This window comes from Taudactylus pleione, unplaced genomic scaffold (assembly GCF_031769625.1).
Source record: "Taudactylus pleione unplaced genomic scaffold, aTauple2 ptg000326l, whole genome shotgun sequence".
Lineage (NCBI taxonomy): Eukaryota > Metazoa > Chordata > Amphibia > Anura > Myobatrachidae > Taudactylus > Taudactylus pleione.
Window position 1 is genome coordinate 5,020,406 of NW_028284727.1, and position 27,158 is coordinate 5,047,563.

General features: G+C 43.0%; 2 protein-coding genes across 2 annotated transcripts in view; one reads left to right on the top strand and one right to left on the bottom strand.

Annotated features, from left to right (window-relative positions):
• TRMT11 (tRNA methyltransferase 11) overlaps positions 1-8,951 on the bottom strand; it is a 103,640-nt gene extending 94,689 nt beyond the window's left edge. The window contains exon 1 of the mRNA XM_088443100.1: positions 8,657-8,951. Within this exon, the coding sequence (XP_088299226.1) occupies positions 8,657-8,743 (87 nt within the window). The 5' untranslated portion in view covers positions 8,744-8,951. The remainder of the gene's footprint in view (positions 1-8,656) is intronic.
• HINT3 (histidine triad nucleotide binding protein 3) lies at positions 8,541-26,429 on the top strand. Its single transcript, XM_088443102.1, has 5 exons — positions 8,541-8,988; positions 11,467-11,581; positions 12,380-12,449; positions 13,497-13,623; positions 25,180-26,429. The coding sequence occupies exons 1-5, from the start codon at positions 8,881-8,883 to the stop codon at positions 25,225-25,227; spliced, it is 468 nt and encodes a 155-aa protein (XP_088299228.1). The 5' UTR covers positions 8,541-8,880; the 3' UTR covers positions 25,228-26,429.
• Positions 26,430-27,158: the final 729 nt, after the last annotated feature.

The window sequence follows — 27,158 nt, forward strand, 5'->3', positions numbered from 1 at the left end:
AAGGGAGAAGATACTGTGGAACAATTGATAGTTTCTAAGGCACTCAGACTTTTGCAACAGTTCTGGCAAGGGATCCATAAAGATGTACCTGACTACTCTGCATTCTGCCCTGAGTGTCAGCACCATGCTCACATTATAGAAGTCAGCTTGTCCAATTACCCATTAATTAGGTCCAGTTTGAGAGAATAGCTATGTATTTGGTTGGACCTCTAATAAAGTCTGCTCAGGGTTATCAGAATATTTTTGTAGTAACGGATTACATTACCAGATACCTGGAAGCGCATTACATTAACAAAGACAATTGCTAGGGAACTACTACATGACTTTAGCAGAGTGGTAATATCTAAGAAAATCCTAACTGATCAGTGTACCCCATTTATGTCAAGAATCATGAAAGAGTTGTGCCACCTGTTTAAGGTTACTCATTTAAGAGCCTCCAATTATCACCCTCATTCTGATGGTTTAGTTGAATGGTCTAACAATACTTTAAAGAATATGCTAAAGAAAGTTGAGGATAAAGATGGTAAAGATTGGGATTATTTGCTACCCTATTTATTGCTGCCCATTAGAGATGTTCTACAATCTTATAAAACAAAGGGATTGCTGGATATAGCAGAAGAGACATGGGAGGGGCAAGCCAGTCCTTACAAGACAGTTATTGAGCACGTTTTATCAGATGTAGGAAAGAATAGCTGTAGTAGTGCAGATAGCTAGAGTGCCCTTGGAACAGGCCGAACAAAGGGTGTATAATCGTAATGCCTAATTATGCACCTTTTTTTCCTGGGGACAGAGTACTTATTTTGGTTCACACAGTAGAAAGTAAATTCTTGACCAAGTGGTTAAGCTATTTGAAATCATAGAAATAATGGGTGAGGTCAATTATAAAATACACCATCCTGGTAAGAACAGATCTACCATGTAATTTTTATAAAACCTTGAAGAAACGAGTAGCTCTGTCAGCCGCCAGAGTCCCTTCAGTAGCTGCAGTACCCTTGGTTCCTGAAGCAGTAGCTAAAACCCTCAAAACTATTTAACAGCTTGAGGCTAACAAAAAATATAAATTTGATTTCTGAAATACCTGGTAAAACAAAATTCATTAAACATGACAGTCAAAGAACCAGGAGTTAAAGTTAATAAAAAGCCCAGCAAGAATGAGTGTCTAGATAAATTTTAAAAAATGTTGAACACAGTTTGCCGCTTCAGTGTTTTTAGACCTTTTTGTCAGATGTTACTATGGTATACTGAAGTAAAATTACAAGCATTTCATAAGTGTCAAAGGGGTCTATTTACTAAGCAGTGTTAGGAGACAGAGTGAAAAGTGATAAGAAAGTGATAAGGTGCCAGCCAATCAGCTCCCAACTGTCATTTTTCAAATACAGTTTGTGAGATGACAGTTGGGAGCTGATTGGCTGGCACCTTATCACTTTCTTATCACTTTTCACTCTGTCTCCTAACATTGCTTAGTAAATAGACCGAAAAGGCTTTTAGTGACAATTACATTAAGTTTATCCAAAGAGTCAATATATGCAGTGTTGATCCTTCTTTTGCAAGACCTCTGCAATTCGCACTGGCATGCCGTCAATCAACTTCTGCGCCACATACTGTCTGATGGCCGCCCATTCTTACCTAATCAATGCTTGGAGTTTGTCAGAATTTGTGAGTTTTTGTTTGTCCACCCGTCTCTTGAGGATTGACCGCAAGTTCTCAGTGGGATTGAGAAAGATTCTGATATATAATTTGTATACTTTTTGATGTTGTTTTCTATTGTTTTCTTGAATAAATAGAGTTAAAAATGTTTTTGGAATTAGATATAAATTGAAAAGTCACATATTGAGTGGTCTCATTGTACTCAACTACCACGTGATCTTATGCTGGGTACACACTGGCCAATATATCGGCCGATCAATTGATCGGCCAATATATCGTGCCCCCGTCGGCCAGTGTGTACAGGCGATATGTCTGTGAACAACGTCGTCATGCAGACATATCTTTCCATTGGCAAGCGTGCACGGGCAATCAGCCGATCGCTCATACAAAGGGGTGCAGAGAGGGGGGGGAGCCGCGAGCGGGTACTACTTACCGGGTCTGGCACAGCTCCCCATCCAGAGCAGCCCAGCATACGCTGCTGTGTGCTGGGCTGCACTGAGAGACTGTCTGTGGCTGCTAAAGCGTGATCGCTCCCTCCTTTGGCAGTCTCCTATCACGCTGATCGCGCACCCATTGGCTGTGCGCGGGCTGAAGGTCACACAGCACCCCTCTCCCCAGTGCCGCAAATGTTTTTTTTTCTCAAAGGGGGTGTGGCCACGCTTTCTGCGATTAGGCCACGCTCCCCGGCACCCGCTGCAGCATGCAAATGATGGTCGTTCAGCGTGTATGAACGACCATTATCTGCATATATATCTGCAGATCACTCGATCTGCAGATATAGTCAGGTCCATAAATATTGGGACATTGACAGAATTTTCATATTTTGGCCTCTATTCACCACCACAATGGCTTTGAAATGAAATAAACAAGATGTGATTTAACTGCAGACTTTCAGATTTAATTTGAGGGTAATTACATCCAAATCAGGTGAACGGTGTAGGAATTACAATGGTTTCCATATTTGCCTCCCACTTTTTAAGGGGCCAAAAGTAATGGGACAAACTAAACAATCCTAAATCTAACTTACACTTTTTAATACTGTGTTGCAAATCCTTTGCAGGCAATTACAGCCTGAAGTCTGGAACGCATAGACATCACCAGACGCTGGGTTTCATCCCTGGTGATGCTCTGCCAGGCCTCTACTGCAAATGTCTTCAGTTCCTGCTTGTTCTTGGGGCAATTTCCCTTCAGTTTTGTCTTCATCAAGTGAAATGCATGCTCAATCGGATTCAGGTCAGGGGATTGACTTGGCCATTGCATAACATTCCACTTTTTAGCCTTAAAAAACTCTTTGGTTGCTTTTGCAGAATGCTTCGGGTCATTGTCCATCTGCACTGTGAAGCGCCGTCCAATGAGTTCTGAAGCATTTGACTGAATATGAGCATATAATATTGCCTGAAACACTTCAGAATTCATTCTGCTGATTTTGTGAGCAGTCACATCATCAGTAAATACAAGGGAACCAGTTCCATTGGCAGCCATACATGCCCACACCATGACACTAACACCACCATGCTTCATTGTTGAGGATGGTATTTTTTGGATCATGAGCAGTTCCTTTCCTTCTCTTCTCTTCCCATCACTCTGTGTTGATGAATTAGACCCTTCTCATTGATATTACATTGACCTCTGATGTGACTAATAAAACATCCGGTTAGCTTAACTATAATCAATGTAATGAATAGACTTATATGGTATGCTTGCAAGAACCTGTATTTGTATTGAAACTGTCTCTTGCAAGTTCATACTGTAAAGGGGACACAGGTAGAGTGTGAGTAGTGATCAATCGATGGGTAGGTAGATTAATACGCATCAACAATTGATGCATGGTGACACAATTCAGTCGTGACGCACCAGCTCTTCAGAAGATCATGAAGAATCACTTACACCAAGTCCCTGAAGAAGGCCAACCAGCTGCTACGTGTTGGACAGAGACAGCCACACTACATACCATCATTTTTTATTGATACTGCCGGTGAATCCAACAACGAATCCACTGACTTTGTCTGGCACACAGCGTATGTGCACACCCACAGCTGCACATTAGAACTACAATTCCCAAGTCTCCCCACCGGCTGGTAGGTGGAGCGGCTGGCCGCGTCATCAGTCAGCCGGGACCACAAGGAAGCGTGGGCTCCTCAGACGTCCCCGTGGCCGGTGAACAGGAAGGAACCACCGAGAGTGTGATAACAAGGCACACACTGAAACAGCAGACAGCAGATCAACTACCATCAAGGACATTGGAGGATCGTGTTGATTCACAGGACACAGGGTAAGCTGACGGACCGGAGGGCACGGGACGTCGCCGCTCCAGAGTGCCAGTACCTATATGTATGTTTTTTTCTATCATAATTTTTTCTTTTAAATTGCATGTACATTCACCTATCTATTTGAATGTTCCATGTAACCATCACCTACCCCCTCTGACCACATCCATTGTGCTATATGCACACAGCCCCCTCTAACAGCCACTACCAGTCCCAATTGGCATTAGAGACCTCCGGATTCAATCCGGCATCCTCATTATCCCCCTCTCCCACCCATTTCCCCCCACACTTCCTGCATAAGTGTTCAGCAGATTAGGAGCACTGTAACTCCACTATAAATCTGCACTTTATAAATAAACAAAATTACCTAACATTTACATCTAGTCATCTTTACTCATTTATCTGATAACCATTTCATCATTTTAAGTGCAGGCACAATTATTGTTTTCAATTAGCAATCTTTGGCCAATCATTGCAACAGATAGGGACCCGCCGGCTTTTAAAACAAGTAGAATTATGCCTTGTTATACCAAGGGAAAAAATGTTAAATATTTATAGTGAAAACTGATGTGTCCACATAAATACGATACAACCCACCAGGGGCGTCAGAACAATTTTAAGTTTGGGGGGGGCAAGATATAAGTTAATTTTGGCGCCCCCCTTCCTCCAACTTACCTGTTCTGGGTGGGGGCAGGTCGGTAGCATGGGGGGGGGGGGAAAGGCCAGCACCACGGAAGGGGAGGGCAGGACCACCAGGAAGGAGTACACGGCACCATAGTGGAGCAACAGGCTGCACAGCACGGAGGAAGAGGTATAATATGTATACTTTTTAAATTAAAAGACCGCACAACAACTCCTCCATGCAGTGCAGGGGCTGTGCAGCCTATTGCTATAATGCACCACCCCTGACCATCCACTGGCGCCCCTGAAATGTTTAAGTGGGGGGGGCACAAGCCGCCCCTGTTTCGGCACCTAAGCAAGCCACCCATTTCCTAGGAAGGAAAATGGGATATTTTAAATACACATCCCATTTTGCTACCTGTCGCTATATGAAAGCTTGAACATACTTTTGCTATCCATATACAGGCAAACAATTTTGGATCAAACATCATCTCACCTGCACAAGCAAATATGTAGTTTATGTATTGTCATGCCCTGGCAGCAAGTATGTGTTACACTGCATTAGCTTAAACAGTTATCAGTGTTATACTGAAAGTGGGCAGCTATGCCTTACTTGTTCATTGAAGCTATACATGTAATAACCAGCTGTTTCTAAATGTTAAATGTATGTTTATATGTTTCTATGGTAATGAGTGACGTCAGCAAGCTATGTGTAGGTCACAGGGATGCCCATGAGCCCTGACATCTGATTTCCACTGAGATCTTCTGGTACTGACGGCTGGAGGGCAAGCACAGAATGGCGGCAGCTGTAGTCTAAGTAGTGAGTAGTATAAATGTTTGTGTGTATGTAACACTTATACACCTAGCTGGTTTATGGTGGAAGGCAACCTGGTAAATATTGAGCTTAAAGCTGATTTGAGTGCCAGATCTTAGCAGTATAATTTATTTATATCCAAAAGGTGGGAGAAAAAGAAGACTCTTTGCTAGGGACACTCTTAAGGTGCCTACACACTAGACTATGTGCTCACGATGTGATATCATGCGCTATTTCCCTTGAACTCTCCCCGGCAGCTCCCTGGCACTCCAGGACACGATATGGTGCTAAAAAGTGTCCAATCTGACTTAAGATCTATCATGCACAAAATCGTGTATGAGATTGGCAAATCTTGCCTGCAGTAGGCAAGATCTGAAGATGCGATGTACGACCAGCAGGTACGCGCATCGGCATTGTGATCATGAGTGGGCACTCACGATTTGTCGTTCCAATGCGTCAAAGTCGGGCGAATCGTGTAAATTATCGTCTAGTGTGTAGGCACCTTTATAATATTCACATATACAAAGAAGAAAAGTAAGTAGTTTTAATGGGTGCACTGGGACCCACGTTGGTAATTTAAAATTTTATATTTTTAATAGGTATGCATTAAAATATCTCACTGTATTAAATTTGTTAAGATAGTGAAATATAAAAAGATAGAATTGTGCAAAAGAGATGAAAATTAATGTGTACAATACAATATGCAAAACAAAACCGTTGTCAATTTGTCATTCTTTCAATATGATCAGTGTTTAGTAACACAGTGGTTCATTACTTATTATATAGTTTATTCTGTTATTCATGTTGCAAATAATTATTTTGTAAGGCTAAATGCCTTCATCAGCTTCTAGAAGTAGCAAATTGTATCAAACAATGCAGTAACGTATAGTCAGTATTCCAAACTGATTGTCTTCTCTTCCTATGCTTAGATGTCTTATCTTTATTGCCATGCAATGCTTATAGTAAATATTTATTAGCTATGCAGTATGTACAAATATATGTTGTAGTTCTGAGTCACTTAGCTATAAGGTTTAATCCCACACAGCAGGTATGTTACATAAATTACATAATAGATGGCTGGTGCGGGATTGGTGCTCTATTTGTAACTACCTTTACAGTATTAATAAATAGATTAAAACATAACTTTTAATTTAAGATAAGGTTAAGATATTGTGTTTCAACTTTAAATATAATAAAATAAATTGTTCTGAAATTGTGTATGTTTCTTATTTTATTTTTGTACACACAAGGAATATATTTCTATATACAGCTGGAGTAATTCTGGCAGGCTGTCTGGTTGTTCAATAGATTTGGTATAAGTTGTTTGTCCTAATCAATTTAACAAACAGCTTATACCATATCTATTGAACAACCAGACAGCCACTGCCACCACTTTAGTAAATTTACCCCCTGGTGTTCACTTGCTGCCTAATATATCACACCCCTTGACAGGTGATGCTGTAATAAGATAATCAATGTTATTCACTTCAAGTGAACAACGGTGAATATACACACACAATATTAGATTATTAGGCGAGGAGAGAAAATGATTTTTGGCTGGACGAAAAGAATGCCGGCAGGGACTCCCTCTGCATGTTCTTCATTATGTGCACACGCTCAGAGGTTCCCAAACTCCATTACAGTCCAGGTTTTAAGGATATCCATGCTTGAGTCCAGACGGTTAAATCAAATTGACGGAGGTACTAATTAAGTCATCTGTGCTCTTAGACAGTGTACACATCAGAACAATGTGTATCCCAGCGGATCCAAGGCCCGATATAGAGGTTGGCCATACACACTGCACGATCCAGTGTACGACCGCACGATATAGTCTTTCATCCTTCACTTACAGTACCTGCATGCCATTGGTCGACGTCGCTGATGTACGCGTGATGGTGCATACACATCAGACGATATGTCATTCTGATCTGCGTCGTAACGATATATGGTCTAAAGTGTACCTGGCCTTAAAACCTGGACTGTAATGGCAGAGTTTGGGAAGCTCTGCACTAGCTAATATTGTCTCAGTATTTCCCTCTCCCTGTAGACTGTAAGGTCTTCTTTACCTTTGTTTCATGTGTGCACCTCTCACATTAACCTCATCTGTACTTGTACTTTTTATTATCACTGGGTCTATTTAATAAACTAAAACACTGTGTTTCTTCTTCATTTTAGCTTAAGAAAGCCTAAAATATAATTCCTCTATATTTCATATAATGAAAAGTGTTGAGAAACCAGTTATTTCTCCCCCTTTCATTTGTCTGCACACCAGTTTCATGTGGGGCGATTCAATTCACCGGAAGTTGAATAGAGACAGGAGGAAGCTATTCAATTCACCGCAATGATTTCTCCGACAGGAAGTCAGAGAATGCCGGCTCTTGCAACTTAAAGTGGTTTTTTAGTCGCAAGAACCGGTATCCTCCAATTCAAGTGCCGGCCGCGAGGCTGTTAGCACCGCGCTAAGCTGGAAATCAGCCTCGCGCCCAGCACTTTAGTCAACCTAAACAGAACGCTGAAAAGAATAGCTCCCTCCTGGCGCTATAAATAGATAAGAGACGCAATGCTTCTCTCAAAAACATAACACTATCTCTGGATGGCATTATTGTTGATGTATCAAGCAGTGACAATAGTGAAGTTGCTCATAACAACCAATCAGCTTCTACCTATTGTTTTATAGACTGTACTTGATTAACGCTACCTCAAAGCTGATTGGTTGCTATGGGCAACTTCTCCACTCTTTTCACTTGGATCAGTCTGGTGTTACAGGTTCATGGTGCCTTACATACTATGTAATACATATATATTGTGACTGAGTGTTCTTAACCATATATGGTGCAAACGCAGCCAGCTGTGCTTTAGCTGACAAGGTGCAACCGCACCACTATGTTTTTGAAGAAGACATTTGTTCTACACATGTGCAGAATGAATCTCCTCTGACTCCATGGACTTTCCTGTGGACCCGTTCTGACAGGTTTTGCTGGAAAAATCGTCAGTTAAGTGGTTAATAAGAAAGAAGAATACTGAATGAAAGTGTGCTGGATGTAGAAAGAGAGGCACTGTAGCATGTTTTACAGACTGCTAAATCTAGCTCTCACATAACCCCTAATGTGCAGTTTTCCCATTGCTTACAAACACCTGACTGCCCCTCCTCCTGCCCTGCACGCTGCAGACATCCCGGCCCAGGTCCGGGGGAGGGAGCTGGTATAACTCCACCATGCTGGAGGCATGCAGCTGTCCTGCCAGACGCCCTCGCCCCTCACAGGGAAGCCATGCAAGGCAATATGTGACCTCAGCCACACTCACTCACCGGCAGCCGGAACTCGCAGTTCTCCTGCGCCAGGAGCAGCAGATATCTCCGCAGAGCAGCGCCGCTCCGGCAGCAGGGCAGCGCCATCTTTCCGCGTGACGTCACAGAGCAGGAAGTAAGCCGGGAGAGCAGGAGAGGGCAGGGCTGGCTGGCTGGCAGACACAAAGCAGTGCCGGGTACCAGGTACAGGGGAGGCGGCCGCTGTTACTGCGCCGGAGCCGGGGATGTCTGCACAGGCGGAGGAGCGGGGCTCAGAGAGCTACGACAGCAGGTGCATCTTCTGCAAGATCTCCAACGAGCCGGAGAGCGGCTCTGAAATGCTGCACTGTGACGTGAGTAAGCCGCCATGTGACGTCACATACAACCATGCACCCTCTCTGCCGTCACCAATGGTGTAGTGCGGTGTAAGATGGGTCCTGTGGAGACCTACATGGGCAGGTGTACTGCCACTGACTAGCTTTTCTCCTCTGACCTGCATACACTGATCACTGATGCCGGCAGGGTGGGATCTTCTAATGCCTTGCTGTATTTTACAATATGAAAGTTTTACAGTGGTTTCGCAAATGAATTGAAGATGCGAGTGGATGAAGCTGTTATGTTACAATAGAGTTAACATGAATTGGGCATAGCACTTTTATCCACAAAATATATCAGTAAATAGACTACCAACATTTAAAATAAAATGTTTACTATTATCTCTAGCTCATAGCACCGTCAACCATTAAAAAAAGTAATTTTTCAGAAACTTGTTACCTACAGATGCGTCCTTCTACATCTTTGCTGCAATCACGCTGAAAAGCCCCACGGTGCGCCAGGTCCTGTGAGATTTTGCTAATGCTGTGCGTCTTTTTTGCGACTAGCAGACTGCTGATTAATTTCATATGTGACACTGGTATACCTGAGTTTGACCGTGTCCCCGAATTTGTGTACAATGTGCTACAATGTAGCGGACGCAGCTTTTTTCATTCCAAGTTCCGTTGTGGTTAATATACAGATTCAGGAGCACACAGATATACAAGTGTCACATATCAAATTAATCCGCACAGTCTGCTCGTGCATCCTAGTTGCATTGCATTTTGACTTCGATGCATTTTTGGCAAAAAAAAGACACCTGCAGAGTAGCACGGGACCTGGAGGCTGCGTGGCATATTGACGCTAGATGTTTGAGGACACATCTGTAGCACCGTCATTCACTCGCCTCTTCAGTTATGACAGTATTTGGGCGATTGAATTACTGGTGATGTACCCTTCTGGAACAGCACATCTCATCCATCCACATGTCTCACTCTCCCGTAGAGGTGCTCACAAAAACTTGCGCTGTTGGACGTATTGTAGTTTTCAGATTCCCTGGTTGGTTTTTCTTGGTTAACTTCCCTGTCAACATTTGTACTTAATGCTAATGCTGTGGTAAGTACATAACATGAAGGCTAAAAAAAAACTGGGTACAATAATTCAAAACTGAAAAGGTAATTTTAACCGATTTATAAAGGCATTTCAAGAATCAAATTTCCCTGTGATAAGTAAATACAATCCAAAAATGGAAACATTATACCGTAACATTATCAGATTTCCTTGTAAAAAGGAAAATAACCTGTAAGTGGAACCTCTGGGGTCTGTAAACTGGCTCATACGTATGTCCACAGCCGAGCAATGTTAAGATATGCAGAATTACATCACCAGTAGTACCCCTTTCAGATATACAACCCGGGAAATTTACTGCTCAGACCTGGGAATTTCTCCTGTGCAAATTCCCGGGTGTTTGGTCGAGACCCCCCTTTCACACTACAGTGTCTAACGTGTTCCCGGGTAGGTACCTTTCAGACAGACACGGCTACCCGGGAATTTGGCTGAGGCAGGCCAAATTCCCGGGAATCTCAAGATGTCTGAAAGGGGTAACTGACTCGCCCCTAGTAAGTTTATGGTTTGTTTTTGTTTTTTTTGGCTAATATAATGTATGGTTGCAAATGCAGCCTTCTGCAGATAGCTGGTTATATCCACCTGCAATCAGTCTTATGACAGTTTAGATCTCATTTTTGTTTTATTCAGGTGAACATTATTATGTTTTGGGTTTTTTTTGTTTCATGATAAATTGTTGTACATTCTTTCATCAGTATGGCTAATATGCTGAGGAAACGTTTAATCAGCTCCTAACTGTCATGTTACAGGCTGTATTTGAAAAATGACAGGAGCTAATTGGTAGTTTATGGGCTATTTCACATTTGCCGGTTTTGGCCGGGCGGCAAAAAGCCGCCCGATTTTTAGCCGGCTGTGAAATATAGTAAAGCAGGGAATCAGCTGGGTCCTTTCACACGGGCACTGCATGGTCGCCGTGTTACAGCCAGAAATATCTACTGTGCAGGACGGCTGCCGTGCCGTGTCCGTGCGGTTCCTGCATGCCAGTGGTGTAAAGGAAACCATGTTTCCTATCACACACACTGGCTTCTGCCGGCCGGGCTTGTGCAGTAGCAACTGCTGCGCATGCCCAATTGTTTTTTTTTTTTTTTTTTAAAACAAAATATAAAAAGCGGCTCAAAGCTGCTGCTTGTGAAAGGCACACAGTGCCTGAAAGAATCCGGCTGGCTACCGCCAGGTTCTTCCCGGGCCGGCCAAAACCGGCAAATGTGAAACTGGCCTATCACTCTCAAATGTATCAGTTTCCAGAGCTTAGTACATCTGCTCTTAAGCGTGATGAAAAATAAGCAAAAATACATTGCTATAGTGTGTCTTTGTGATGGCACATTACAGAGAATTGATGTTCAGGTGAATCTGAGATTATGAATACATTAATAATAACATGACTTTGTTCACAGGAGGACCTGGTCTGCTTTAAAGATATAAGACCTGGAGCACCATTTCATTTTCTGGTGGTACCAAAGAAGCATGTTGGAAACTGTAAAACTTTAACAAGTGACCATGTGCAGTTAGGTGAGACCAGTATATTCTATAATAAAATAACTCATTTATGTATTACTCCAACTTCATATTTTTATTGCTTGTTAAAAGGATACCATTTCAGCCCCAGCTTTCTATGCAGAAACTGATGAGGCACTGTATGATACAAACCTTCCCACTGCACTTAATACAACAGTGCTATATGTCATTTCTTCTTATGCAGATGATAAAGTGAAATCCTTACATCAGTGGTTCCCAAACCGTGTGGTCCAGGACCAAATAAAATCACTTATGGTCAATAGGTGGCTGCCAATCATAAGATATGTGGACAAACAGAAGCACAACCCTGTCCACCACCACATAACTTTCCTAAGGATGTCTTAATTCACAGGTTCTCAAACTCTGTCCTCAGGACCCCAAACAGTGCATGTTTTTCATGTCTCCTTACAGAATTCCGAGTGAAATAATTAGCTCCACCAGTGGAACGTTTAAAAATGTGTCAGTGAGTAATGCGTTATGAATACACCTGTGCACCTCTTAGGTGACCTAGAAAATGTGAGCTGAGGACTGAGTTTGAGAACCTCTGACTTAATTTAATAATTTTTCTGAATCTCTCAGTAAGAAACTTTTGGCTTAGGGGTGCCATGAAACCGAATGTTGATACTCTAGGGTGCCGTGATTCCAGAAAGTTTGAGAACCACTGCCTTTTATATAGAAAGATTAATTATTTCTTATAGTATACATTTATCTATTTATGACAGTCCGGGCGTGCCTGCTACTGTGTGTCTAATAGTATGAGCTCCAGATAATTTTCCTGTTCATTTCTTCCAGTTAAGAATATGGTGGAAGTTGGAAAGAGTGTGCTACAGAGAAACAATGTCACAGATTTGGAGGATATTAGGTAACTTATCTGAGCATAAATTATGTCCATACATTTTATTAGTGGGAAATACTAAATACATTTCTAGCCTGGGACAGTTTTTTTTTGTTTGTTTTTAATGTTCTTGCATAATTAAAGTTTTAAATGTCAGCCATAAAAAAAAAAATTTAATTTTGTATGGAGGTTTTTAACACCAATCAAATTTAATTGCAAGCCACTCTCATTAAACTGGCTGCAAATACACTTACCAATTATTCCGGCGATATGTCTGCCAGCAGAACTATTTGAATAGGACCGCTCACTGGTGACATCATATTCAGTTACTTCTGCTGCAGACATATCGAGCTCTCGGTGGGTCGGCCATACAGACAGCCAGATGAAACCATATATCTGCTTTGCTGCAGGGCTGATCAGATATCTATGTGAACCACGTTGTTCAGGCATATCGGGTGTACACACCTGCCGATGCACTACAGATACGGTATATATTGCCCGTTCAATGGAACTGGCAAAATATGTCCTGTCGGTGTGTACCCAGCTCTTGTTTGAGAAGCATTGATCTGTATGGTATACTAACAAATCATAAACCCAAACATTACAACAAGCATCGTCATCCATGTTCCCTTCTTCAGTTTGTAGGTACGGCACATTTTAGATGATGGATAAATTGAACACTGCAAAATTAATATCCAAGTAATGCATATGAGATAGAACATGTATGTTCACCATTCAAAAAAAGGTCAAAATTGCTAGTGTGTGTATATATAGGTAATACTACAGATTATTGGTATTTGAACTAACCTTGTGCATTCTATTTTTAAAAATGTTTTTTTTTATAAAAGTAATGTACAATAAGGATGCGCATGCAAGCCTAGAACTAATAATGAACTAATGAAGTACACAGCAGATATTTTTTGTGGGATTGCATATAAATATTTTATATTGAACATTAGCTGGTGCTTTTCAAAGTATCCTCTACAAAGTGCCTTGCACTATAGAGTGTAGTGATTCCTAATGTTAAGTATGTATTGATTTTTTTTTTTTTTCCATTGTTTATTTTTCTGTCAGGTTGGGTTTCCACTGGCCTCCGTTCTGCTCAATATCCCATTTACATCTGCACGTCTTGGCTCCAGCCAGCCAGCTGGGATTTCTCTCCAGAATGATTTACAGACTCAATTCTTACTGGTTTATCACGGTAAGTCCTGCATAGTTGCATCTGAAGTCTACATGGCTAAAATATGCCCAAACATCACACCAATATGTGCTTGTTGAACATTCAATTCCAAAATCAAGGGTATTAATATGGAGCTTCTCAATTGCTGTTATCACAGCCTCCACTCTTCTGTAAAGGGTTTTTACTAGATTTTAGAACACAGCTACAGGGATTCACATCCATTCAGTCATAAGAGCATTAGTGAGGTCACACGATAGCATTCCAGTTCAACCCAAATGTTTTTGATGGATTTGAAGTCAGGGTCCTGTATAGGCCAGTCAGGTTTTTCCACACCAAACTCTGCAAACCATTTTCCAGTGAACACACTTTGTGCATGGGAGTATTGTTGTGCTGAAACAGGAGAAGGTATTCCCAAACTGTTGTCACAAGGTTGGAAACACACAATTCTCTAGAATGTCATTGTATGCCGTAGCATTAAGATTTCCCTTCACTGAAACAAAGGAACCATTATTTCTCCTCCTCCAAACTTTATAGTTGGCATTCAGACAAGAAGCGTTCTCCTGGAATCCTCTAAAAGTGGATTTGTTCGGCAGCCTGCCAGATGTTGAAATGTAATTTGTCATGCAGTGCCACTGCAATGGAGGAGTGCTTAACACTACTCCAGACAACGTTTGGCATTGTAATCTGAAGCTTGCTTGTGTGGCTACTCCGTCATGGACACCCAATCCATAAAGCTCATGACGAACAGTTCTTTTGTTTACGATTCTTCCAGAGATCGTTTGGAGTTCCATAGTGAGTGTTAGAATCGTTTACAGATGATTTATACACACTATGGCCCTCATTCAGAGGCGGTCGGAGGATGCAAGCGGTCGCTCAGAAACTGGGCGGCCGCTTGCATCCTGACCGGCCGCCTCTGTTTCGGTCGTTAGGCTGTTGGTTAACACCCACAGCCTAACGACCGCTAGGGTGATGGTCATTGACCATCGCGACCATCGGGGCTTACGACGAGACCCTAGGGTAGGGTCTCACTTGTCGTAAGCCCCGGAGAGCTTCTTGCTCTGTCAGAGCCGGAAGCTCTCCACTGGCATCACTAGTGATGTCAGTGGGGCCTCCCCCAAACGGCAGGCGTTCCCATGGGAATTCCTCCGTTTGGGCTGCCACCCCCCCCCCCCCCCCGGCCCGTCTTCCAAACGGGGCGAGCTGTCAATCAACATCGACAGCTCGCCCCCTTTGGAAAGAGACCCGCTACGACCGGCGCTGTCGGTCGTAGCGGGTCTCACGCATGCGCACAAAGGAGCCGGCTCCCTCGTGCGCATGCGTACTAGACAAACAGCCCAATGTGCTTCAGCAGTTGGTTGGCCTGTTCTTTGAGCATGTGTGGCTTGGGTTTCACATTTGAACACCTAGACATTTCCACTTCACAACAATATCGCTTACAGTCGTCTGGGGCAGCTCTGGCAATTTAGAAAGATTACGCACTGACTTATAGAAACATAAAATTTGACTGCAGATAAGAATCATCACTCAACCCCAGTGTTTTCTGCGGGCGCATCGCCCGGCAGAAACAGCCTTCCGCCCGGCACTTTCCCCCGCCGACCCCTGCTGTGGAACGCTGCCCTCTGAAGTGACCGGAGGCTAAAGAATCCTCAGATCGCTTCAGAAGCAAGCGTTCCCAGTGATGCAGTACGCGGGTGACGTCACAATGTCAGGAGCCTGTCCCGTGCGCCTGCTGGATCTAGTTAGATCCAGTCAGAACGAGGGAGTGGGAGCGCGAGCGGCGAGCAAGTTAAGGTAAGTTCTGGGCTGGGACCGGGACCAGTCTGGGGGCACTGCCTAAGGGACACTATTTAAGCCTGGTGGCACTGCATAAGGGACACTATTTAAGCCTGAGGGCATTGCATAAGGGGCCAGTCTGGGGGCACTACTTCAGCCTGGGGGCACTGCATAAGGGCAAAGCAAAACTACAGGGGGCATTGTATGAAGGGGAAAACTAGAGGGGGTAGTGTATAAAGGGGAAAACTACAGGGGGCACTGTATAAAGGGCACAAATACAGGGGGCACTGCATAATGGGCACTTTTGACTGAGAGCCAGTGGGGGAGCAGCCTGAGACCTGTCGGGCTGGAATGGTAAGGGAGATGCCCCTTTTCCCGGCGCGCGCATAATTGCAAAGGCCCCCACCCGGCTACTTCTTGATGCCACCCAGCTGGAAATAATTTCTGGGGAGAACACTACAACCCTATATGATCCTTCGTTCTTTGTAAGGATATCCTTGTGTCTATATCAAGCATGTTTAAATTGCTTTACTGTATTAGCCGCTGCCATGATGAAGTCCTTTTTACACAAATTTCCTCTGAACCTCCTGCCTTCCAATCTCAGTACATGTACTCGCGTTCTAATACTTCTCTTCATTTGCAGAATGTTACAGATATATCAAGGTTTTTTATCATGCTTCCCCTTTCCCTTCTCTCCTCCAAACTATACATATTAAGTTTTCTTGGTCTTTCTGGGTATGTTTTGTGATGTAGGCTTGAACGATTATAGTGCTCTTCTTTGTAAAGTTTCTAATGTATTTCTAGCCTTCTGGAGACATGGCCTCCAGAACTGAACACAGTATTCTAGATGAGGCCTTACCAATTACCTATCCAGTGGCATTATTGCTTCTTTTTTACTGCTACTGATTCCTCTCCCTATGCAACCAAGCACCTGACTTGCCTTCCTCATTTCATTGTTACGTTGCTTATTTACCTGCTTAAGTCCTGAAATAGTGACTCCTAGATCCCTTTCCTCCTCTGTAGTTTCCATTACAGTGCCCTTACTATATTTAGCTCTTGACCATTCCTCTAGTCTACCTAGATCATCAATCATTTCATTTGCTCCTCCTGGTGTGTCTACCCTGTTTGTATATCTTTGTGTCATCTGCAAAAAGGCATACTCTCCCTTCGACACCATGTGCAATGTCACCAACAAAGATATTAAAAAGTACTGATTCCTGGGGTACTCCGCTGGTAACCTTTTCCTCCTGTGATTGCACTCCATTTACCGCAACTCTCTGTTTCCTATTTTGCAACCAAGATCCTATCCATTCAACCATGTTGCAATTCAATCCTACACTTTCGAGTTTATTTAGCAGCGATGTGGGACCATGGCAAAAGCCTTACTAATGTACTGGGGCATCTTTAGAGAGGAGGGGGCCCGTGTGCATCCCCCGTCAGGGACCCCGTCCTCTCAGCCTGGCGGCCGACAGCCGACTAACGTGGCTGGCCGGCCACCGCAGAATCAGTAGACTCTGGGCACTAGAGTGTGGCCAGTCTACTGCACAAGCGCATGTCGCCGGCGAAATGGAGCTGCCGTCATTTTCCCGGCAATTTCATCACAGCGTATGCGCAAAATGCAGTAAAATGGCCGCGGCGCCATTTTCCAGCGTTTTGAGTAGCGCTGAGAGACACAACACGGGACCTCGGAGAGGTAAGCTTTAGATATTATGGGTGCAGGGTGTGTGGTGCGGGCCCACCCTGGACCCATACGCACCACACACCCTGCACCCATTATAGATACGCCCCTGCTAATGTGTATATAAACTACATCTAAGGCCCCTTCTTGATCTATTACTTTAGTAACCAAGTCAAAACAGTCAATAAGATTTGTTTGGCATGATCTACCGCCTGTAAATCCATGCTGATTGGGATCCTGTAACTTGCTGGATTTGAGATGTTCTACAACTCTTTCTTTTTAAGAGTGTTTCCATCAATATCCTTACTACTGCTGTAAGGCTCACTGGTCGGTAGTTACTTGCCTCTTCCATGCTTTCACTTTTCTGCAGCGAGACTACATTCACTCTTTTCCAGTCCTCTGGAATTTCTCTTGTAACTAACGACTGGTTGAATAATTCTGCTAATGGTGTTACCAACACCCCATTAAGTTCTGTTAGTATCCTTGGATTTGGATGTATCCCATCTGGCCCCATTGATTTATCCAGTTTCAGTTTTGAGAGTTCTGTTAGGACCTTGCCCTCTGTTAACATACTGATATCTACTTCCTGTCTATGAATATTCTTGTAAGGTAACTGTGGCCCCTTTCACTCTCTTGCTGCAGTGAATACTGAGCATAAATAATGATTTAGATGATATGCTATTGCCTTGTCTTCCCCCAGCAGACTATCACACTAAGTCTTATTATTCCTGTTTGTTTTGCTCCTGTACTTCTATAACTAAAAAAATAAAAAACCCCTTTACCCTATGACTGACCCATTTTTTTTTCTACAGCATGTGCCTTGACACATCTGATAAGATGGAAAGGTGGCATGCCATGCCACACTGAAAGTCCATGAGTTCTTCAGTACAACACATTCTATTGTGAATGTTTAGCAATGGAGATTGCATGTTTGTATTAACAAGAAGTATGGCTGAAGGGGCCAAATACACTGAATTAGAAGCAGTGTCCACATACTTTTAGCCATGTAGTGTAAATATACTGCATTGTGTATATTGTGTTACTTTAAGTGGGAGTTAAAACTGAGTACACAAAGACATATGCTTTTTCCCCTATAGTGTCTTTAGTCATAAATTTACATTTTAATACATTTCCTCACCTGGAGTACATTTTTAGATGTTTGATTTCCTTGTTTTGGTTTTGTACACAACACTTTTAGGCACTAAACTGAAGAAATTCTCCATACTGTTGCAATAATATCCTGCTGTTTGTTTGCATCCTTTTTACTGACTTCTAAAGTCGCAATTGTAACTTTATTTATTAACCGTTTATTATTTATTTATTAACAGTTTCTTATATAACGCAGCAAATTCCGTTGCGCTTTACAATTTGAATCAAGATTAACATTATACTGGGTTGTAAAAGACATACATACATGACATACATAAGGGTAAATAAGCAAAAATAATTACTAGAGTAGTAGACCAACATTTACATAGATAATTCATCACTGTTTTCTAGTAGATGAGGTGAAATTTGCACATACCCCGGCACCCACAGTGGAGGGATTACTGCCGTTCAGACAGGATACCAGAGACTACAAAATTTGAGGGCATTATTTTTGTTCTCATAGATCTAGCTTTGCACTTTAGTAACCCATCAACAAAAGTGAGCCAGTGGGCAAAGGCTGACCTCCACAGCTGCATAATTACTGGAAAAAAAAACTATTGAGTATCCTCTACGTTTTGTTTTTTTTAATATAAAAGTGTTTACGGGATTCAGTCGCCACAATGTTTACAGTGATGTCAACATTATGAACATCTCAAATTCTGAGGATTCCAACAATGTCATATAAAATGTAGACATTCTCAGAATGTTGACATTAGGGTTAAGCTGTGGGAAGGGAGGGTTACTGTTAGGCTATGGGGAAGGGAAGTTAGGGTTAGACACTACGGGGAGGGGCAAGGATTAGGGTTAGGATTAAGATGACTGCACTCACCGGAATGCTGGCGCATCAGATGACTCCACCAGAACTGCTCCTTTCATGACCGCAGGAAGCCAATGCTGACGATGCCGCTGCCAGGGACAGTTTGTCCACATGATGAATGTCGAGCTAGTATACCACACCCGTGTATATGCACTGATTTGTTGTAGCCCCCTGAGCGCCAATATTTTTAAACTGTTGGAGTCTCTCCTTTATTCTCTCCTGTATGATGTACGCTGCTGCTGATAACTCTAAGAGCAATCTAACCTGAATCTGCCTCAATGGAAAACTCTTCCTGGACAGCTTTTCCTATGTATGCTGAAATATTGATTTCCCCAATGCTCTGAGAGGCTTAGCGTACCGTCCTTCTTCTTCCTTTTTTTTTTTGTTTTGTTTTGTTTTCCTCTTCTTCATTTTGTGTCTTAATCGCAGCACAAATGCAGCAAAACAACACTCGGTGTACTAGAGATGCTGGGCTCCGACTAACTGCACATGAATTAGTTCTAAACATGTACAAAGTAGCATATGAAGCACAGTGCAACTTGCAATTCATGTGCAAAAGGACCTACCGCACAGGTCTAGGTAGATATGAATTATCTCTATAGGCCCCTAGTATTTATCCCAGAATGATTGATTCTTAATTATGGGTATTGGGGGGTTGCTATCAGAGAGAAGGACAGAAAAGGGTTGTCTTAGTTTATGCACAGTATTCATTAAAATATAAGTTTTATTGTCATCTTAAAAATAATGTTGTATTTATTTACAGTCTGTGAAATATTACGAGTAATAAATGCAATTGTATCCATATGAGAGGAATATTTACATCTACAGACTATCTCCGATCAATACATATAAATACATATCAACAATATCTGACTATGTGGAATAACTAATGATATTGATGGGAAAAGAATAGATGTAGTCAATAAATCAACTAATATATATGTGACATCCATATAATATATAATTCCAATCCTATTCCCCCATTACTGAATATTTATACAGACTTGTACTGGCCATATAATCTATTTTAATACATTATTTCTAACTTAAAATCACATTTCTTCTTGTTTCTTTTAAGATTTTACGGACTGTAAATGAATACACGATTATTTTTAAGATAACAATAAAAGTAATCTAGTACAGTACTTTTGTTGCTTCCAGTTGTTTTATTTATGCGATAAGATGCAAATTTTGAGCGAAAAAAATGCTTGGCCAGGTTGCTGCTACAGGGACTATTTGTCGAAACTTGTGTCCTCCTACGCGATTGCTCATCTGTATACGGAAAATGTCTATTTGCTGTAGTGCAGGGTAATTATAAGGGCACAGTCGTGCCCTTATATTAAGGCTGCATCCAAAAAAAACGGATTTCTCCATAGAGAATTCTGAAGGGGGGGCAGGGTGTTCAAGGGGCTACACCTCAAAAGCTATAGGAGGTACGGATCTGAAATTTGGCATGGCCGGGGAGAACTGTCGCTCTGTGCTGCATGCCAAATTTCAGGGCAAAAACATAAAAAATTAGGACATGGGAGTAATCTAAAGGTCCAACTTTCACTTTTTTCTGACATTGTAAATTAGGAACCCGTTTCTGGAGTAGTCTATGGGGGATTTTTGGGAAGGCCAAACTCTGGGTAGGGGGCAAATTTAGACTTTGGGTTTGTTTTATTAGGTAGCTATTGTGCCAGGGTATGTGCTTTTGGGGTTCAGGTAAATTAGAAAGTCACAGTTTTTAAACAATTACCTCAAGAAAGCGCCATTATAAAGATAGGACTTTTCAACTTGTTGCGCAGCCGCAGTTGGAGCTTCCAGCAGGTGTAGTCATAGTGGCTTCACTTGGGTGCAGCAAGATGGCTGTCGTTTGCGGGCGGTAGCAGGCAAAGCAGCGGCGAGGACACGGATGCGGCGGTGGGGACCTCGGTGGCGAGTCGCGGTCCCCCCCGCCAGCCATTATGCCGAATACAGCAGCGGCACCCATTTCAAAAATGGCGGCTCAGCGCTATTTTTGAAATTCCAAGATGGCCGCCGCTAGCCAATCACGGCTCGTGGCGACCATCTTTGAATTTTAAAATGGGCGCCGCTGCTGTACTCGGCAGAATGGCTGTCGGGGACTAGATCCCCTCGGATCCATGCCCGTCGCTGACACCCGAACAGGCGCCGGTCCCGCAGTTGCCGCCGGCGATGACGTTGCGAGCTGTGATTGGCTTGCGGCGGCCATCTTTGATTTTCAAAGATGGCCGCCACGAGCCAATCACAACTCGTGACGTCATTGGAGGTGGCGGCACCTGCAGAGGACCATAGAAGCCCTGGGGAAGTGGCAGCCACCCTCCAGGTGAAGATGCCAGAAGCCCTGACGGATGGGCGCCTGCCAGGCAAAGACGCCGGAAGTCCTAGTGGCCGGCTGCCATGCAAAAGATCTGAGACAGGCTGCCGCCCACTACGTAGGAGGCCAAAGCCCTGGCGGGTTGGCGCCTGCCGGGCGAAGACGCCAGAAGTCCTAGTGGGCGGCAGCCACGAAGAGCTATCACAGGCTGCCGCCCACTAGGTGAAGATGTCGAAGCCCTGGTGGGTTGGTGCCCGCCAGGCGAAGATGCCCAAGTCCTGGGGTGGCGGCGGCGGCCATGCAAAAGAGCTTAAAGGCCGCTGTCCGCCCAGCTGAATACCTGTAAAATAAAATATTACAATATTAAAGTGTGTTGTTATTTTAATATTTTTTTTTTACAGGTGGACTACAGTTGGCAGTGGGCCCTAATGCTAATTGTGGCTTTCCAAGTACCAGCATGCAGGGAGACTTGCTGGGACCTATAGTTCACCTGCAAAAGAAAATATTCTTTAAAATGCACAACACAACACAATCAACCCAGCACCCACAGCCCAGGGGTGCTGGGGATAGCCCCTGGCTATCAGGGCTTTATTGGGGGGGGTCCCCATCTCCTCAGGGATCCCAGGCCTGGACTGACTAGCGGTCAGGGTTGATGCTGCGGCTGGGGGGCCCGGTGAAAGGGCTCCCCTGGCTATGGCATCAGCCCCCCATTAGAAATAGTCCGGTGCTGGTCCTGGAGAATACAGGGGGACCCTACTCATATTTTTTTTTCCCCTGTATTTCCAGAACCAGGACCGGATCAGAGCCCAGTGCTGGTTGCACAACTTACAGGTGACCCCTATGTCATTTGTCCCCAGTATTTTGGCAACCAGTGCTGGTTCTGACTAGCCCGGTGATGGTTGTGCTTAAATATGGGGGAACCCTATGTCATTTGTGCCCTGCATTTAAGCACACCCATGACTGGCTGCCTGTGTTTAAAAAAAAAATGGCGTGGTCCCACCCCCAAAAAAACAACCAACCCTGGGCTTTAGAGCCTCAGTACTGGTTGTGCTAAATACAGGGGACAAATAACGTAGGGGTCCCCTGTTTTAAGCGCAACCAGCACCAGGTTTTTCAGAACCTGTCCTGGTTGCCAAAAGACTGGGGACAAATGAGGTAGGGGTCCCCTGTATTTAGCGCCACCAGCACAGGGCTCTGAGCCGGTCCTGGTTCTGGAAATACAGGGGGAAAAAATGCATAGGGTATCTGGGTATTTCCCAGAACCAGCACCGGACTCCGTCTAGCGGGGGGGGGGTGATGCCACAGCCAGGGGAGCCCTTTCATCAGGACCCCCAGCCGCAGCATCACCCCTGACCGCTAGTCAGCCCTGGCCGGGGATCTCTGGGGAGTTGGGGACCCCCCCAATAAAGGGGTCCCCCTCCTCAGAGCACCCCAGGCTGATAGCCCGGGGCTATCCCCGGCACCCTTGGGCGGTGGGTGCTGGGTTGATTATGTATAGTGTGGTGCATAAGAAAATATAAATATTGTCTTTTGCAATAGTACTACAGGTCCTAGCAGGTATCCCCCGCATGCTGGTACTTTGACAACCACAAGTACCAGAAGGCGGGGTATTAAGGGCCTGCTGGCACCTATAGTATCCCTACAAAAGAAATATTCAAATAAAACACACAGACACAGTCTTATAAATTTTCTATTTACCGGGACCTTCACCTGGAGCGCGGCGGCCAGTAAGCTCTTTTGCGTGGTCGCCGCACATGCAGGGCTTCTGTGGTGTCTTCACCTGGAGCGCAGTGGCCAGTAAGCTCTTTTGCGCAGCCGCCGCACATCCAGGGCTTCCCGTCGTCTTCATTCTTCAGCTGGTCTCTCCAGCTCCCCGGTAAAGTGTGGTGCATTTGAAAATATAAATATTGGCTTTTGCTGTGGAACTACAGTTCCCAGCAAGTCTCCCCTGCCCCTGCACAAGTATCAGCATGCATGGCATTACGGGCTTACTGGTAACTTTTAGTTCCACAGCAAAAGCAATATTGAAAAAAACACACACACCCCCGTAGAAAAGTATAATTTTATTAAAACATACATGTACTCACACATGCATACACACTATCTCACATACTCACCTGTGTATCCCTGAAGCCAATCTGTCCTCTTCTCCAGTAGACAATCCAATGGATTACCTGTGAAAAAAAATTCCATACTCACCTCCTCCTGTGCGTAGATCAGGTCCTCTTCACACAATCCAGGGTCTTGGCAAAAAAAAAAAACAGAGATAACCGGAGCTGCCCGATTGACAGCTCTGCCCAGGATTTCAATACAGAAATCCCGATGCGGAGTGCTCATTGGCTGAGAGAGGCGAGTCTTCCGCCTCTAAGCCAATGAGCGGTTCTCACCATTGAATTCAATGGTGAGAACCGAGCATGCCCTTTTCACAAATGGCGCCTCAGCGCCATTTTTGAAATTCAAAGATGGCCACCGCGAGCCAAAAACGGCTCGCCATGTCATCGCCCCGCCCCCTCGGCTGGCTTAAATACAGCCAGCAGTGCGAGCCCCGTCCATTCAGTAGTCGGCCGGGGAGCTGGAGAGACCAGCTGTATTCTAAATGAGAGAAATTTATGCAGTGGGAAGCCAGTGAGATTGTTTTGGTGATCAAATGGGAAGATTGTGGGCGCTGAGTGGGATGTGGGAGCCACATAACTGCTTTGACGTCAGTTGCATAGACTGCATGTGTGTATTCCAATGAGCACACAATTCTGTGAATTAGCAGCTCCACCATTTTGTGAGTGACAGCAATCTCATTCTGTGAGAGTGCTGAATCTACCGTTAACCACAGGGTGTGATGGCATACCATATCTGTGTTGCGCAAGGAACACGTCCATTAAGACGTCAGCCTTAATGATCGTAATTTCATTGCTTTTTGGAGTTTGAGTGGCAGGAAATCAATAGGTTTTGTGAATTTTCAGATCATGTCTAAGCAGCCTTAATTGGACATATGAAACCGTAAGGTTTTTTTGTCTATGGAATATTGATCAGTGCACCAAGTTGATTCCTGAGCGCAACTAAGGTGCACACCCAAAAAGGGGGAGTGGCCTTATGGCAAGCACACAGACAAAGGTCATGCCCAGCACTCCCGAAGTTGCTGGGCTGTGCTCCCAGAGACTCTGCCTGCACTGCCTCCTCAGTGACCAGGAGCCAGGTGCTGCACAGTAATATCAGTTTTGACCATTTGCGACTTTCAGTTCCACGTATACCTTTTTTGAAGGAGCTTTTGAAAGTACAATTTATTATATTATAAGCTCAGTGCAGGGTCACAAATATTGGACATTGCTAAAGCTGCAAATAAGATCAATGACTATTCTATAAGTCTCCAGCAGGTGTGCATATTTTTAAAGTGACACTCATTTATGTACGTAGAAATAGACAGTAGAGAAGAACCACTTGATTCATCTAGTCTGCCCATTTTTTAACCTTATGGTAACCTCAAACCCTGTTTGATCTTTAATTCTTAGATTATATTTTGTTTGTTATGGTAATATTTATGTATACTATGTGATATATTTTTTTATTAAACATTCAAAATAGAATTACCGTTTCTAGATATCAATCTGTTCATCTTTAATATCAGTTTATCTTAATACTGTATTAGTGCAGTTCCATAATTGTATTTTCATAATAACTTTGTCGGTAAACCTTGATACACACTCACAAAAAGAAACCTCAGAAAATGAGTTCCACATGATAACACAGTAAGGTGTGTGTATGTATGTATGTATGTATGTATGTATGTGTGTGTGTATGTATATATATAATATATATATTTATAATTCTCTCATTTATTTTTCTCTGCAGGCTGATCAGCTTATTGAGCGTCTACAAGCAAGCACTCCTACAAGCTGAAGTCTGTCTTATTTGTTAGTGGGCTCTATTCAGGTCTGCTGGGACAGGCGGTACCAGTCTGGAAATTGGATAACTGGAATGTATGATATGTTTATTAATGAATGCAATTTATTTATTGTTTGAGTGATATCCAACTTGCAAAATATGAAAAGTAATATAGAACTGTAACACAATATATAATACATGCTTTTCTTATTAGGAAACAACTGAACAAATATTTATCCCCATTTATGGTCAGAAATATATGTAACGGAGGCTGAGAACTGTACTGGTGACCTTGTGCATTGTATGCTAACCCATCAAATCTAATTGCAGTGGCTACACTGTAATATAAGTATTGTAAAGTCTCATCAACATTTCTTTATTCTAATAATTTTGGAAGCGCTGCATTTAAGCATGATCATAACTGTTTGACATTAGATAATCTGTGAATTGGTTATAGTGCAATGGAAAGATTAATAGTACTAAGATTTTTAATAAACATAACATATATATCTTAATTGTGGGCACATATATATATTAATGCAAATGAGGGGGACATGTCAGTTTATGTAAAACATGAAAGTGTTTTACATTATTTTTTATTTTTGTATTTATTTTTTAATTTTGTTTCCTTTTTTTCTTTTTGCTTCTTTCTTTAAAAAGAAAACTTTTAAGTGATTACAGTTGTAATTGCCACTATTACTGTAGGAACATACAGCTCTAAAATGAATAAGATATACACATCCACTGCACAGTGTGTGTAGAGGATGATACAACTGAATCAGTTGGTCACAGCTCTTTCCTAATAAAGTACCACCTACACTACACACTGTCTGTGAGGGTAATCTGCCTGCCCAGCTGCTGTGACCTATTCTATCCACAGTAACGTGAGCATGAATAAGCAACTGATTAGACCAATTTACATTGAGGCTCACAGGCAGTGTATCGTACTTGGCTGTGGTTTATTGAGGAATACAAATCCGTGTTTCTCATCAATTTGTACAAAATATTTTTCAGCTACACATACAATACATTTATGATGTATTTTATTTTTATAGCAATTCTGTCCTTTGTATGTTGGACACTGCTTGCTATACATCCAAAATGATTTGTGAGTTGGTGTCAAATCCATTTTAAATGGGATTACTTTGAATTTGAATGGACACACATTTCCTTGTTACCCCATTGTAAAATATGTAATTAAATCTTAATTTATTCAACTCAAAATGTGTCTTCTTGAATGTAGAAGCGTGCTCGGTGCACTCCACAAAACACCTTATTTTTTATTCAGGTTTGGTTCAAGTCTGAATGAGGCCCCTTGTACGGAAATAGCATGCACATAATTATGCTTTTATTACTTCCTGTTACTTACCATTTACAAAGTAAAGTATGGCACTAAAACTGTAGCTTTCCATCATTGTAAAATGAGATTTGAAACTAGGCCCTATTGTGACCAAAGCTGATTTTGCTCTGGGCATTGGACATTGTGCACATTGTAAATGTCCCCCTCTGTTTTGATTTAACTAGGTGTAGATTCTCCATCCAAGTATGGCATCCAAATTGAGCGATTAAGCATCTGAGTTTGTAACCAGTTCAGGGGCATGCCTGTGACAATCCCATAATACGCCTATAAAATGTACCATCTTCGTGTATTTGAATATCCACCACCCGGGAACGCTCAGCACATTTCCAATTCATTTCTGATACCGTAAACTTAATTGCAAGAGTGCCTAAACACCACAAGGTGCATGCACTGTGCGACTTTTTAGCGACATAGAGGATGATTTAATTTAATGCCATGTTGAATAGTGTCAGGTATGAATTCCCAAAACGAATCAATTGTCCCCATCGCTCCCTGCACTTAAATTGGGAGAAGCAGATTATGGCGCCTAATGCGGGGTGTTTAGTCGCGATAACCTGCATTATCTGGCCACAATACTGTTAGCTCA